This window comes from Penicillium maclennaniae, assembly GCF_028827695.1.
Source record: "Penicillium maclennaniae strain IBT 15551 chromosome Unknown utg000003l:1.0-5670915.0:1.0-5674809.0, whole genome shotgun sequence".
NCBI classification, from domain to species: domain Eukaryota; kingdom Fungi; phylum Ascomycota; class Eurotiomycetes; order Eurotiales; family Aspergillaceae; genus Penicillium; species Penicillium maclennaniae.
Window position 1 is genome coordinate 1,859,845 of NW_026623215.1, and position 12,986 is coordinate 1,872,830.

A 12,986-nucleotide genomic window follows, 5' to 3' on the forward strand; every position below is an offset into this window, starting at 1 on the left:
CTCCCTGGGAGATTGCTTCTGGTACGTGCAGGTGGGGTGCTCTGTGTTCAAAACAACCCCCCGAACTGACAACTTGCAGCTCCCATTCGTCTCGGCCGTCGCCTGAATCCACCACCATGGCGTCCTACCTCGAAAATGCATACAGTCTGATTCATATGGACAATACGGCAGACAACCCGACACTGCAGGAACTGAAACTGCAGCTGGAAAAGGGCAATGATGAGACTAAGATGGAGACAATGCGGACAATCGTTACGATCATGCTGAACGGCGACCCTATGCCTCAGCTGCTGATGCACATCATTCGCTTCGTTATGCCGTCCAAGAGCAAGTCATTGAAGAAGTTGCTGTACTTCTACTATGAGATTTGCCCCAAGCACGACTCGAATGGCAAGTTGAAGCAGGAGATGATCTTGGTTTGGTAAGGACACCCCTTCGGCTAGATACCGCGCCGTTGTGAATTAACACACTTCTTCCGGTAGCAACGGCATTCGTAACGATCTTCAGCACCCGAACGAATATATTCGCGGTAATACGCTCCGCTTCCTGTCCAAGCTGCGCGAGCCCGAACTCATCGAGCCCCTCCTTTCCTCGGCCCGTGGGTGTCTGGAACACCGCCACGCCTACGTCCGTAAGAATGCCGTGTGGGCTGTCGCTTCTATCTTCCAGCACTCCGAGTCCTTGATTCCCGATGCGCCGGAGCTTCTGCAGACCTTCCTCGAATCGGAGACCGATAGCACATGCAAGCGCAATGCCTTTGCAGCCCTCATGTCCATCAGCCACCAGAAGGCACTCGAATATCTCCGCACCACTTTCGATGCCATCCCCAACACCGATGAGCTCCTCCAGCTGGCGGAGCTCGAGTTCCTGCGGAAGGATGCTGTGCAGAACCCCCAAAACAAGGTATAATCGAAACAGATAAGCACCGCCATTATGTGTCACTAACTTTCTACAGTCGCGGTATCTCAAGCTCATGCTTGAATTGCTCGATGCCTCTACTAGCACCGTCGTGTACGAGGCCGCCACCTCTCTTACTGCCCTGACCAGTAACCCTGTCGCCGTGAAAGCCGCCGCGGGCAAGTTGATCGAGCTCGCGATTCGGGAAGCGGACAACAACGTCAAGCTCATTGTTCTGGACCGTGTCGACCAGTTGAGGATTCGCAATGAGGGTGTCCTGGAGGACCTGACCATGGAGATTTTGCGCGTTCTGACCAGCCCCGATATTGATGTCCGAAGGAAGGCTCTTGGCATTGCTTTGGAAATGGTCTCCAGCAAGAACGTTGAGGAAATCATTATGCTGCTTAAGAAGGAGCTTGCTAAGACAGTCGACGAGCAATATGAACAGAACAGCGAATACCGTCAGCTTCTGGTCCAGTCAATACACTCTTGCGCTATCAAGTTTTCCGAGATCGCCGCCAGCGTTGTCGATCTTCTGATGGATTTCATTGCCGACTTCAATAACAATTCTGCCGTGGATGTGATTTCATTTGTCAAGGAAGTTGTTGAGAAGTTCCCCGATCTGCGCGCCTCGATCGTCGACCGCTTGGTGTCCACCCTCAGCGAGGTCCGGGCTGGTAAGGTTTATCGTGGTGTTCTCTGGGTGGTCGGAGAGTACTCTTTGGAGGAGAAGGACATTCGTGAGGCTTGGAAGAAGATCCGCACTAGTCTTGGTGAGATTCCTATCTTGGCATCCGAGCAACGGCTTCTCGACGAGACCCCCGAGGAGAATGCGCTACTTCTTCAGGAGAATGCCAATGGCCATGTTAAGTCGGCTCCCTCGGGATCTCGCAAGGTTCTGGCCGATGGCACCTATGCCACAGAGAGCGCTCTCACAAGCCAGTCTGCTGCCGCCGCTCGTCTTGAGGCAGTCAAGGCTGCACAGAAGCCCCCGCTACGTCAGCTCATCTTGGACGGCGATTACTACCTGGCAACCGTGCTATCCTCTACTTTGACCAAGCTTGTCATGCGCCACTCCGAGGTTTCCCAGGATGTTGCTCGCACCAACGCCCTTCGCGCCGAGGCTATGCTGATTATGATCTCCATCATGCGTGTCGGCCAGTCGCCCTTTGTCAAGGCTCCCATTGATGAGGACTCCGTTGACCGTGTTATGACCTGTGTGCGCTCTTTGGCTGAGTTCTCGGAGAAGAAGGAACTTGAGACCACTTTCCTCGAGGACACTCGCAAAGCTTTCCGCGCCATGGTTCAAGTCGAGGACAAGAAGCGGGCCGCGCAGGAAGCGGTCGAGAAGGCTAAGACTGCTGTGCAGATTGACGACGCGATTCCCATCCGGCAGTTCACCAAGAAGAACACCGTGGAGGGGGCTGAGGAGATCGAGCTTGACCTGGTCAAGGCTACTGGTGGTGACTCTACCGTTGAGACCAGCTCTTCTAAGTTGAGTCGTGTGGTGCAGTTGACTGGTTTCTCCGACTCGGTCTACGCCGAGGCCTATGTCACAGTGCACCAGTTCGATATTGTCCTGGATGTCCTTCTGGTCAACCAAACAGGCGAGACCCTTCAGAACCTTTCCGTCGAGTTTGCCACTCTTGGAGATCTCAAGGTTGTTGAGCGACCTTCTACTCACAACCTTGGCCCGCGCGACTTCCTGAACGTCCAGGCCACCGTGAAGGTGTCGTCTACCGATACCGGCGTCATCTTCGGTAACATCATCTACGACGGCGCCAGCTCGACTGAGAGTCACGTGGTCATTCTCAACGATATCCATGCCGACATCATGGACTACATCCAGCCCGCCCATTGCACCGAGACCCAGTTCCGCACCATGTGGACTGAGTTTGAGTGGGAAAACAAGGTCAACATCAACTCCAAGGCCAAGACTCTGCGCGAATTCCTCAAGCAGCTAATGGAGAGTACAAATATGGCTTGCCTGACGCCCGAGGCTTCGCTCAAGGGTGACTGCCGCTTCCTGAGTGCCAACCTCTACGCTCGAAGTGTATTCGGTATGTTCCTTTTCTTTTCTTCTCCCCATTTCCTAGCTCTCTTTTTGAACCAAGTGCTGACCTGTAACTAGGCGAGGATGCCCTGGCCAACCTAAGCATTGAAAAGGAAGGTGATGACGGGCCGATCACTGGCTTCGTCCGCATTCGTAGTCGCTCGCAAGGCCTGGCTTTGAGCCTGGGTTCTTTGAAAGGTCTGAAGGCGGCGGCGGCATGAGTCTGATTTCATTTCTTTCAGCGCGCAGTCTATATGATGTCTTCCCTGTTTCTGTTCTCTTTTTTTTAAACCTGGTCGTTCCAGATAAATTTGTGACCTTTTACCGCTAAGACCGGGGAGTAGTGGAATAGATAATGGTTCCTGGCTATTTGAGGGATTCTGTAAGAGCAAAGTAGTGGAGCAGCTTTAATGACCGATGTACTTAGTCCAGCCGAGGGGTAACATGAGCCTTTCTAACTGCAGCGTAGATCCGAGGTGTGCATGGGCCACCCGCAGCCCCAGGAACCGGAACTCGCGGGTAACGATCTTCGATCTGTCCAGCCTCTCTGCCCTCTTATTCTTATCGAAATCCTCTCTTCCTTATTCCTACTATGCGCTAAATTTACCAAACATTCCTCAAGAATGTCCTCCGACGCGCCCGAACCATTGGCACCGCATGACTCGAGTCTGGTTGTCGACGAAGCAGTCACTCTGACTCTAGGCAGTGACTCGCTGCTAATTGCTGGTAAAGAGATCTGTTGCTTTCGCAGAGGAACCGGCTTTTCTAACTGGTGCTGCAGACAACCGCACTTCTCGCCAACAGAACCGTGGCTGCTGCGGACTATGCAAGTCAAGTAAGCTGGGAACCTTTTCCTTTTGCCCCTCAGGCGATCTGCCAACCTTAATCGCGCTGTAGCGTCGCTTCCAGACAAATCTGACTGGTCTCCTCGCTTGATAGGAAAAAGGACAAACACGACGCAAGCGATTTGTTTGTATAATATCCTCGATGCCGAGGTAAATCCCTCCAACCTTGTCATCACGTTCGCCGAACACTCCTCGTCAGACGATGTCACCGTTTCCGTTCTTCATTATCCCATCAGTGATAAGGAGAAGCCTGCGATCGAGGCTTGGAGTAACAAACTACTGGACCAGGCATACGGTAACGCCCAGCGCAGGAGGCGCTTCAAGGTCCTGGTAAATCCATTCGGTGGCAAAGGAACAGCAGCGAGCCTCTACCAAACATATGCGGCCCCCATTTTTGCCGCCGCACGTTGCCAGGTGGACGTCCAGAACACTGAGTATCGCGGCCACGCCATTGAGATTGCAGAGCAGCTGGACATCAACGCGTACGATGCGATTGTCTGCTGCTCCGGTGACGGCCTACCCTACGAAGTCTTCAACGGCCTAGGCAAGCGACCCAACGGCAGAGAAGCATTGGCGAAAGTGGCGGTCGCATTGCTTCCTTGTGGATCCGGGAATGGAATGACTTGGAATTGCTTGGGAACAGGAAGCGTCTCGATCGCGGCTCTGGGACTCGTGAAGGGACAAAGGGCTCCTCTCGACCTGGTCTCAATCACCCAAGGGGACACCCGTACTCTTTCTTTCCTTTCGCAGTCCTTTGGTATAGTCGCCGAATCGGACCTGGGTACGGATCACATCCGGTGGATGGGCGCTCAGCGATTCACGTATGGATTCCTCATTCGACTGCTGAAGCGTACTATCTGGCCGTGCGATCTTCACATCAAGGTTGAGATCGATGATAAGCAAGCAATCAAGGACCATTATGCCACCTTTGCAGCTCGAGAAGTTGATCCCAAGGCTGACAAACTACGTCTTGAAGCTGCCGAGCAGTCGCCAGCGCTGCCGGAGCTCCAATATGGGACCGTCCAGAGTGAGCTCCCATCGGACTGGGCGCCCGTTCCAGGTGAAACCATGGGCAATTTCTACGCAGGCAACATGGCCATCATGTCAAAGGATACCAACTTCTTTCCTGCATCGCTCCCAGATGACGGACTCATGGACATCGTCACCATTGACGGAACTGTTAGTCGCATTACCTCGTTGAAGATGATGAATGAGATCGGTACTGGCGGTTTCTTCGACATGCCCGATGTCACTATCCGCAAAGCCAAGGCCTTCCGCCTGGTGCCTCACGAAAAAGAGGGCTATATCAGCATCGACGGCGAACAGGTGCCGTTTGAGGCCCTTCAAGCTGAAATTCACCGCGGGCTGGGCACGACACTCTCCAAGTCTGGAGTTCTGTACGAGGCTGACGGGCCGAAGTGATCCCTGCACCATTTCGTGTCGACATAGAAGGCGGTTCTGGGTCGACTTTCTATACTTACCTTTTTCCCGAAGTCTTTTGCTATCCAATCATGATACCCTTCTGCAAGAGACCTGGTGGTGTGAAGTTTTTTTTTTTTTTGGTCGGTAAATTATGCTTATCCGCAGGCTACAAAGCTCGTTTTTGCACTCATTGGGCTGCGGGCTTTACAGCTCTTGTACAGTTCTTGACTATGGAAATGTGTATCAATATAATTCTTATGCTTTAATGTAGAAATTTGTCTTTCGTAGGTCTTGGAGCTTTTAGTGATTTGCAATGATTCTCGCTATGAATGCTGTACAGAAGGAAGAAAATATTAGTCCCCAGTAGCTCTGAGCCGGACAGGCCAATTTTAGCAAAGCGAAGTTCAGGGATCCCAGGATTAAGCCTCCAAAATGCGTATTTCCCGGAAAGGGATATAATACGAAGAGCCCTCGAATTGGGCAGACCGTAGTCAACCCGAAGCGGGTTCAGAAAGAGGTGACTGCTTGGTGGTCATCCCATTGAAAGCCTCACTGGAAGTCTTCACTTCGATCGTAGAGGGGTGAATTCCCCTCCTTGTATCCTTTGGCTGCTCATTCATCGAAACCGCCCCACTCGCCGTCGCTGTCCTCCTCGTCATCCTCATTCTTGCGCTCCCGAATACCCCACTCAATCAGACGGTCATCATCCAACGCCTCACCAACCCTCGTCCTCACGGGCTTATAAGGGCTCTCTTTGCGCAACTTCTCCAATGGCCGCAAGATAAGCTCCATGGGCACATCACCCTTGATCTTTCGCTCTCCCTCCTCTCCGTCAAACTCCAGAACCTTCTCCAATTCATCAATCCAGATATCAGCAAGATGATAGCGCAGTCCATCAGGGCCATGAGGCATTGGCACAAAGTCCGGGTTCTTCTCATCCACTTCCGGCTTAGAAGGCTGATCAGGATCAAAATTCTTAGGGCAAAGCGGTCCCTCCTCGATGATAGAGATGTAAGCCTCCAGATCAGCCCATTTGCCATCCGTATCACTGGTCTCCTCTTCAGCAGGAGTCTCGGCCTCCTTCTGCTTCTTTTGCTTCTTGCCACGACCACCCTTAGCGTCGTCGCGCTTCCGCTTCTTGCCGTCATCACTCTTTGCCTTGTTACCCTTCACGAAGATCTCGAATGCGACGCCGACATAGAAACGGATCAAAAGAAGATACTTGTCCAGGCGCAGACGGTCGAGGGAGTGGAAGTCCCGGCCGATGGTGATCCAGAATGCGCGCAGGAAGCGATGGACGGTGGCTTGCGGGAGAGACGGGACGAGCGAGTAGGAGAGGGCGCGCGCGAGCGCTTGTTGCGTGAGCGGGCGGTCGGAGTGGTAGAAGCAGAAGAATAGGCCCTTCCAGAGCTTGAGGAGTTCGACGAGGGTCAGGTCATTTCGTGAGCGCAGGAACAGTGTAAGCGATTCGACGGCCTTGTCGCGAACTTTGCGGTCTAGAGAGTATATTAGGTGTGAAGCTCTAGATTTTTGTCGCATTTATTAAACTTACCACTCGAGGCGAGATCCCGCACAAAGGGTGTCTTTTGCATGTCCGCCATTGCTTTCAATTGAATGGTGGTTAGTCTGACCTTCGGAGTTGTCGATCGCCGCGATAAATTATTTTTTTCTTCCTGATAGCGCGTTTGCACTGTTTGCACTCTGGCCTTGGGTTCCGGGTGTCCACAAGAGAATTGGTGTCTTTCTCCATGTCCATTCGAATCACTGGGACTGTTCATGCTCAAAAATGTCTATATGAGTGTATGGAATGTAACTCAGAGCCTTGTAATTCTTGAAAACGAGCTTTAATGTATCGGAACCCGCTACTCAGAGTCTAGAGGACATTCAAGGCAACAAGGTATCCACTCGTAAAGATTGAGTCAATTGGACTATTCCAGCGCCTTGAGACCCTAGTAGCCAATATGGCGGAACCTGAGATCAGTGATATACTATAAGCAACTTGCCAGGTACGCTATAATGAAAAGCCACAGGTAACAAATATCGAGGGTTGCATCCGGCGTCCCCAGCATTTGCGCGATCCAGCGGCGGTTTCGCTAGGTGTTGACATCACCACTTATGCATCGACCGAATGAGAGCTCATAAGCCCTGGCGCAAGACCAGCGGGGTGGTTATGGCTCAGGGCAACATGTTTGCCAATCATTGGAACTGAGTGTAGCTTCGGAGAATAGGTTAACTGCGACGTTGCCCCGTAGGTCTCTTCAATTGCACTTTTTCCCATCCACGTTCTTTAGGTAATGCTTGAGAAGATTTAAGTCACATATCTTTCCTTTCCATTTCGCCAGAAGGCTACCTCTGTTCTTAATGGCCCAGAAGGATGAGGATCCTGAGGTTGCTCAGCCAAGCTCCTCGTCTCGATAAACAGACATATCGCGATCGAACTCCGAGCAAGTCCTCGAGACAGAGAAAGATGTGTTCGAGCGCATCCGCGCTGAAGACCGCCAGGAGCTATCTTGTGTTGCATCCAATTTCACACGGCACCGCGCGACTGACTCTGGTGTCGGAGGGATGACGGACATGGAGCGTAAGGATACACTGGCTGGTCTCGAGCTAGACGACCCGGTCCTAGACCCTACGAGCGACCAGTTCGAACACTACAAATGGGCTCGCATGATGCTCAAATTGATGGACAAGGAGGGCGTTCCTCTGCGAAAGTCGACCGACGTGGTGTGGGAAAATCTCAACCATCCGGCTCGGGTTCAGCACTACAGTATCAGAACAACGTGGGATCGATCCCTCTGGCTCCATTCAGATCACAGGAGTACATTTCATGTGGAAAGCGTGTCCAACAAAAGCACATTCTTCGAGAATTCGACGGTGTTCTCAAAAGTGGCGAGCTACTGATTGTACTCGGCCGGCCTGGAAGTGGCTGCTCTACCTTCCTCAAGTCCCTGTCTGGTGAACTCCATGGGCTGAAAGTTGGAAAGGGATCAGACATTCAGTTCAATGGTATTGCCATGGAAAAGATGCACAAGGAGTTCAGGGGTGAAGTTCTTTACAACTAGGAAGTTGATAAGCATTTCCCACATCTCACGGTGGGCCAGACGCTTGAATCTGTGGCAGCTGCTAGAACCCCAGAGAAACGTCTCAATGGGATTAGCCGGACCAAGTATGCCAAGCATATCACCCAGGTTGCTATGTCTGTTTGGGAATTGAGTCACACGTACAACACGGAAGGTGAGCTTACCCACCATGGGAGAAGGATCTTTGCTGACATCCTGTTCAGTTGGGGACGACTATATTTGGGGTGTTTCTGGGGGTGAGCGAAAGCGAGTCAGGTATGTTGCACTTATCTATCGGGCTGGGGCTTCAAGCTAATACGTCTTACAGCATTGCTGAGATGGCCCGTAAGTCACATCATTCTCTTCAAGGAATATTCCTGATTTATGATTAAACCATGGCATAGTATCAGGAGCTCCCGTCGGCGCTTGGGATAACAGCACTCGGGGGCTTGATTCAGCCAGTGCCCTCGAGTTTGTCAAGTCCCTGTGAGTTTCTGCAAATCTGACAAGTGCTTGTCATTCCGTTGCCATCTATCAGGCCTCTCAAGCAATCTACGACGTGTTTAATAAGGTCATTGTGCTTTACGAGGGTTGGGAGATCTTCTTCGGCCCCGTCGGGTAAGTCGATCTCCGTACACGCATTTGGATTGATTTTTGTTGATAAATATACCCAGCGAGGCCAAGGGATACTTCGTTGATATGGGCTGGAAATGTCCGTCTCTTCAGACTACCGGTGACTTTTTGACTTCAGTTACCAATCCTCAAGAGCGAACGGCTCTCAAAGGCATGGAGAACAAGGTTCCACGCACACCGGATGACTTTGCGGCCTACTGGGAAAAGAGCCCTCACTATGTCAACCTTAAGAAGGAGATCGCGCACTATCGAGAGGAGTATCCACTGGGAGGAGCTGCTGGGCAAGAATTTGACGAGACGAAGAGACTGCGTCAGGCAACGCATGTCCGGCCGAATAGCCCCTATGTCATTTCTATTCCGATGCAAGTCCGGCTTTGCGTGAAGCGAGCTTACCAGCGGTAAATCCAGTGCTTTTTTCCTTCCAATGTCCAAAAGGCGGCCATCTCATTTTAATTTAGCATCTGGAACGACAAACCCTCTACATTGACTACCGTCATTGGGCGTATCATTAAGTCTCTCATCATTGGTTCAATCTACTTTGGGTAAGATTAGCATTCTACGAAACTTTTCAGAGCGGGAACTAACACTGTCTAGAACGCCGAATGCATCAGCTGGCTTCCAGAGCAAAGGCGCTGCTCTTTTTTTCTCCGTTTTGTAAGTCATTGTGTCGTGCTAGAATTTTTCCTCTAACACACAAGTCAGGTTGAATGCTCTGATTAGTATTACGGAAATAAACTCCTTTACGACCAACGACCCATCATCGAGAAACAGGCTTCTCATGCATTTGTCCATCCTTTCACGGAGGCTTTAGCTGGAATAGTCGCAGATATACCAGTCAAACTATTCGCTGCGGTGATCTTCGACGTCATCTTCTACTTCTTGGCTAGCTTGGTAGGTTTATCCACGAGACCTTAATGGAAAACGCTAATAAGACCACAGAGATATGAGCCCTCTCAGTTCTTCATCTTCTTCCTGTTCACATTCCTCAGTACTCTGGCAATGCCAGGTATCTTTCGAACTCTGGCCGCCTCGACCAAGACCTTCGCACAAGCCATGTCTATGGCAGGCGTCATAGTCCTGGCTATTGTCATTTACACGGGTTTCGTGATCACTGCACTAAAATTCCATGGTTTAGCTGGATTCGCTGGATTAACCCGATCTTCTACACTTTTGAAGCCCTTGTTGCAAATTAGTTTCACGGTCATCGTTTGGAATGCTCTCAATTCATCCCGGGATACCCTAATCTGTCGGGCGACTCCTTCATCTGTGCTGTTCGTGGCGCTGTTGCCGGTGAAAGAACGGTCTCTAGTGACGCTTACATCGGAACGCAATATCATTATTACTATGCGCATGTTTGGCGAAATCTTGGTATTCTGATTGGATTTTGTATATTCTTCACGGCTCTGTATCTCATTGCCTCGGAACTCAATTCTGCGACTTCTTCGACGGCCGAGTATCTTGTTTTCCGCAGAGGCCATGTTCCCGCTCACATGCGTCATCTTGGAGAATCTGGTGGTGATGCAAAAGCGGCAGAGGTGACTGAGTTCCCAAGGGTTCTGAAAACGAGAAAGATACTTCGGCTATCCCATCCCAGCATGATTTTTTTACTTGGCGGGATGTCTGCGATGATATTCCCGTCAAAGGAGGCGAGCGACGTCTTCTGGACCACGTCTCTGGATGGGTTAAACCTGGCACACTCACTGCCCTGATGGGTGTTTCCGGTGCTAGAAAGACCACTTTACTCGATGTTCTGGCTGAACGTGTCTCTATTGGTGTTGTCACTGGGGATATGCTTGTCAATAATAAACCCCTGGATACCAGTTTTCAAAGAAAGACCGGTTACGTCCAGCAGCAGGATCTTCATCGATCTTCATCTTTCGACAACACGGTTCGAGAGGCCCTACGTTTTAGTGCTACGCTACGCCAGCCCAAATCGACCTCAAAGAAGGAAAAGTAAAAATTTGTCGAGGATGTTATTGATATGCTCGGTATGCAGGACTTTGCGGACGCAATTGTCGGCACGCCTGGGGAGGGTTTGAATGTCGAGCAGAGGAAGTTGTTGACTATCGGCGTTGAGCTGGCCGCCAAACCGGCCCTTCTTATTTTCCTTGATGAACCCACAAGTGGTCTCGACTCTCAGAGCTCCTGGGCCATTTGCTCTTTCTTGCGGAGCTAGCCGAGCATGGTCAGGCTGTGCTTTCGACTATCCATCAACCGAGCGCTTTGCTGTTCCAACAATTTGACCGTCTTCTTTTTCTCACCAAGGGAGAAAAAAACGGTGTACTTTGGGGACATTGGAGACCAGTCACGAAGTCTCTTGGGTCATTTTGAAGGTAACGGAGCAAGAGTCTGTGTGGTTGGCAAGAAAACGTAAGGTACTCCACTAGATTCGGCTTTCTTGATACTAACGATCTTTTAGCCTGCGACATGCTAGAAATTATTGGTGCCGGTGCATCTGGCCATGCTGCGAAGGACTGGTCTTCAGTATGGAAAGATAAGCAGCAGTCTAAGGACGTGCAGACTGAGATCACCCGTATTCACGATGAGCGTGCTTCAGCTAGCAACCCCCAAGAAGGCGATGCTCAGGTCGGTGAATATGCAATGCCATTCATGGCCCAGCTCTGGTGCGTGACACATCGCTCATTTCAAGGATTCTGGCGCGAGCCATCCTATGTCTGGGCCAAGATTATGCTGGCCACACTGTCTTCTCTGTTCATCGGCTTCACTTTCTGGAGACCTGACAATTCTCTGCAGGGATTCCAGGATGTGATTTTCAGTGTTTTCATGATGTGTTCAATTTTTTCAACGCTCGTGCAACAGTAAGTAAAATCCTCCGATCTTCAAGCTCAAGACTCCCTTCTCACTCTACCAGGATTATGCCCAAGTTCGTCGTTCAACGGTCCCTGTATGAAGTGCGCGAGCGGCCCTCTAAAGCCTATTCCTGGGCAGCATGCATTCCTCATTTCTAACATCATTGTCGAGATTCCGTATCAGATCTTCGCTGGTGTCGTGGCTTGGGCATGTTACTACTACCCAGTATACGAAGCGAATCAAGCATCGCATCGCCAGGGCCTTATGCTCCTTTTCATTGTTCAGTTCTACATCTTCACTTCAACCTTCGCGACCTTCATTATCTCAGCTCTTCCCGATGCCGAAACTGGGGGTACGATCGCAACGCTAATGTTCATCATGACCCTTACATTCAATGGGGTCATGCAGCCCCCGAGCGCCTTGCCTGGTTTCTGGATTTTCATGTATCGTGTTCCTTCATTGACATATTCGATTGCCGGTATTACAGCAACCGGTCTACATGGGCGAAATATCCAATGCTCTACCGCCGAGTTGAGCGTCTTCAATCCTCCCTCTGGGCTGACCTGTGGGGCATACCTGAATCCATACGCCACTGCGGCAGGTGGTCAGCTGTACAACCCTGCCGCTACGGTAGATTGTCAGTATTGTCAACTGACAAACGCAGATCATTATCTCGCTTCTAGCAATATCTGTGAGCAATATGCTTCTCCGTTCTTGGGATTACTTGCTAATTCAATACAGACTATAGCGAACGCTGGCGTAATTTCGGCATCGATTTGGGCCTACATTGGCTTCAACATTATGGGAACTGTGCTAATGTACTACATGTTCCGTGTGAAAACAATACAACCCAACTTCGCTGATACGTGGTATCGGTATGTGCGGTTCACTCTTGTGCCGTGCTTTCAAGCGCCATTCTGGAACAACTCCTAGGGGAAAGGAGGCGGACAATGGCCGGCTCGTTTAGGTGCAACAACTTTTGTTTTCTGAATATTCATTAAAGAAGAACATATCGGTAGATTCCTCCAATAGCTATTCTTTCGAACCAGTAACAACCTTATTTGTGTCTAGTACATCTTTAATGGCCGCAAGCAACTTCGAAGGTCTACCTAGCAACCAGAAAATCTTCCAAGCCAGTCGATATAATGCAGTTGCATACCGCCAATCTTAAGTGTTCTCGGATGTTCGTTCCAGGATATATATCTGCGTTAAATTCCAAAGGAATGTCACTCCAGCTTATTAAAGGCCTTCGAAAATGACACGGAA

The 12,986-nt window shown here is 50.6% G+C and overlaps 4 protein-coding genes across 4 annotated transcripts; 3 read left to right on the forward strand and 1 right to left on the reverse strand.

Annotated features, from left to right (window-relative positions):
• Positions 1 to 116: 116 nt before the first annotated feature.
• Positions 117 to 3,171, forward strand: N7477_002798 (coatomer subunit beta; the record flags this gene model as incomplete). The annotated part of the gene is made up of 4 exons (XM_056964461.1): positions 117 to 421; positions 483 to 903; positions 956 to 2,957; positions 3,029 to 3,171. 4 exons carry the CDS (start codon positions 117 to 119, stop codon positions 3,169 to 3,171), a joined length of 2,871 nt encoding a protein of 956 aa, XP_056824414.1.
• Positions 3,172 to 3,573: 402 nt separating this feature from the next.
• Positions 3,574 to 5,217, forward strand: N7477_002799 (uncharacterized protein; the record flags this gene model as incomplete). Its single annotated transcript, XM_056964462.1, has 3 exons — positions 3,574 to 3,676; positions 3,732 to 3,785; positions 3,848 to 5,217. 3 exons carry the CDS (start codon positions 3,574 to 3,576, stop codon positions 5,215 to 5,217), a joined length of 1,527 nt encoding a protein of 508 aa, XP_056824415.1.
• A 612-nt stretch (positions 5,218 to 5,829) lies between these two features.
• On the reverse strand, positions 5,830 to 6,818 carry N7477_002800 (ribosomal RNA processing 1 family protein; the record flags this gene model as incomplete). Its single annotated transcript, XM_056964463.1, has 2 exons — positions 5,830 to 6,713; positions 6,770 to 6,818. 2 exons carry the CDS (start codon positions 6,816 to 6,818, stop codon positions 5,830 to 5,832), a joined length of 933 nt encoding a protein of 310 aa, XP_056824416.1.
• Positions 6,819 to 7,641: 823 nt separating this feature from the next.
• Positions 7,642 to 12,687, forward strand: N7477_002801 (uncharacterized protein; the record flags this gene model as incomplete). Its single annotated transcript, XM_056964464.1, has 19 exons — positions 7,642 to 7,941; positions 7,992 to 8,259; positions 8,353 to 8,451; positions 8,501 to 8,552; positions 8,605 to 8,621; positions 8,681 to 8,747; positions 8,787 to 8,894; positions 8,951 to 9,307; positions 9,368 to 9,451; positions 9,504 to 9,563; positions 9,612 to 9,628; positions 9,736 to 9,800; positions 9,849 to 10,277; positions 10,462 to 10,797; positions 10,906 to 11,035; positions 11,329 to 11,700; positions 11,755 to 12,411; positions 12,469 to 12,595; positions 12,654 to 12,687. Coding segments are annotated over 19 exons (3,579 nt in total), but the record flags the coding sequence as incomplete, so codon positions are not given.
• Positions 12,688 to 12,986: the final 299 nt, after the last annotated feature.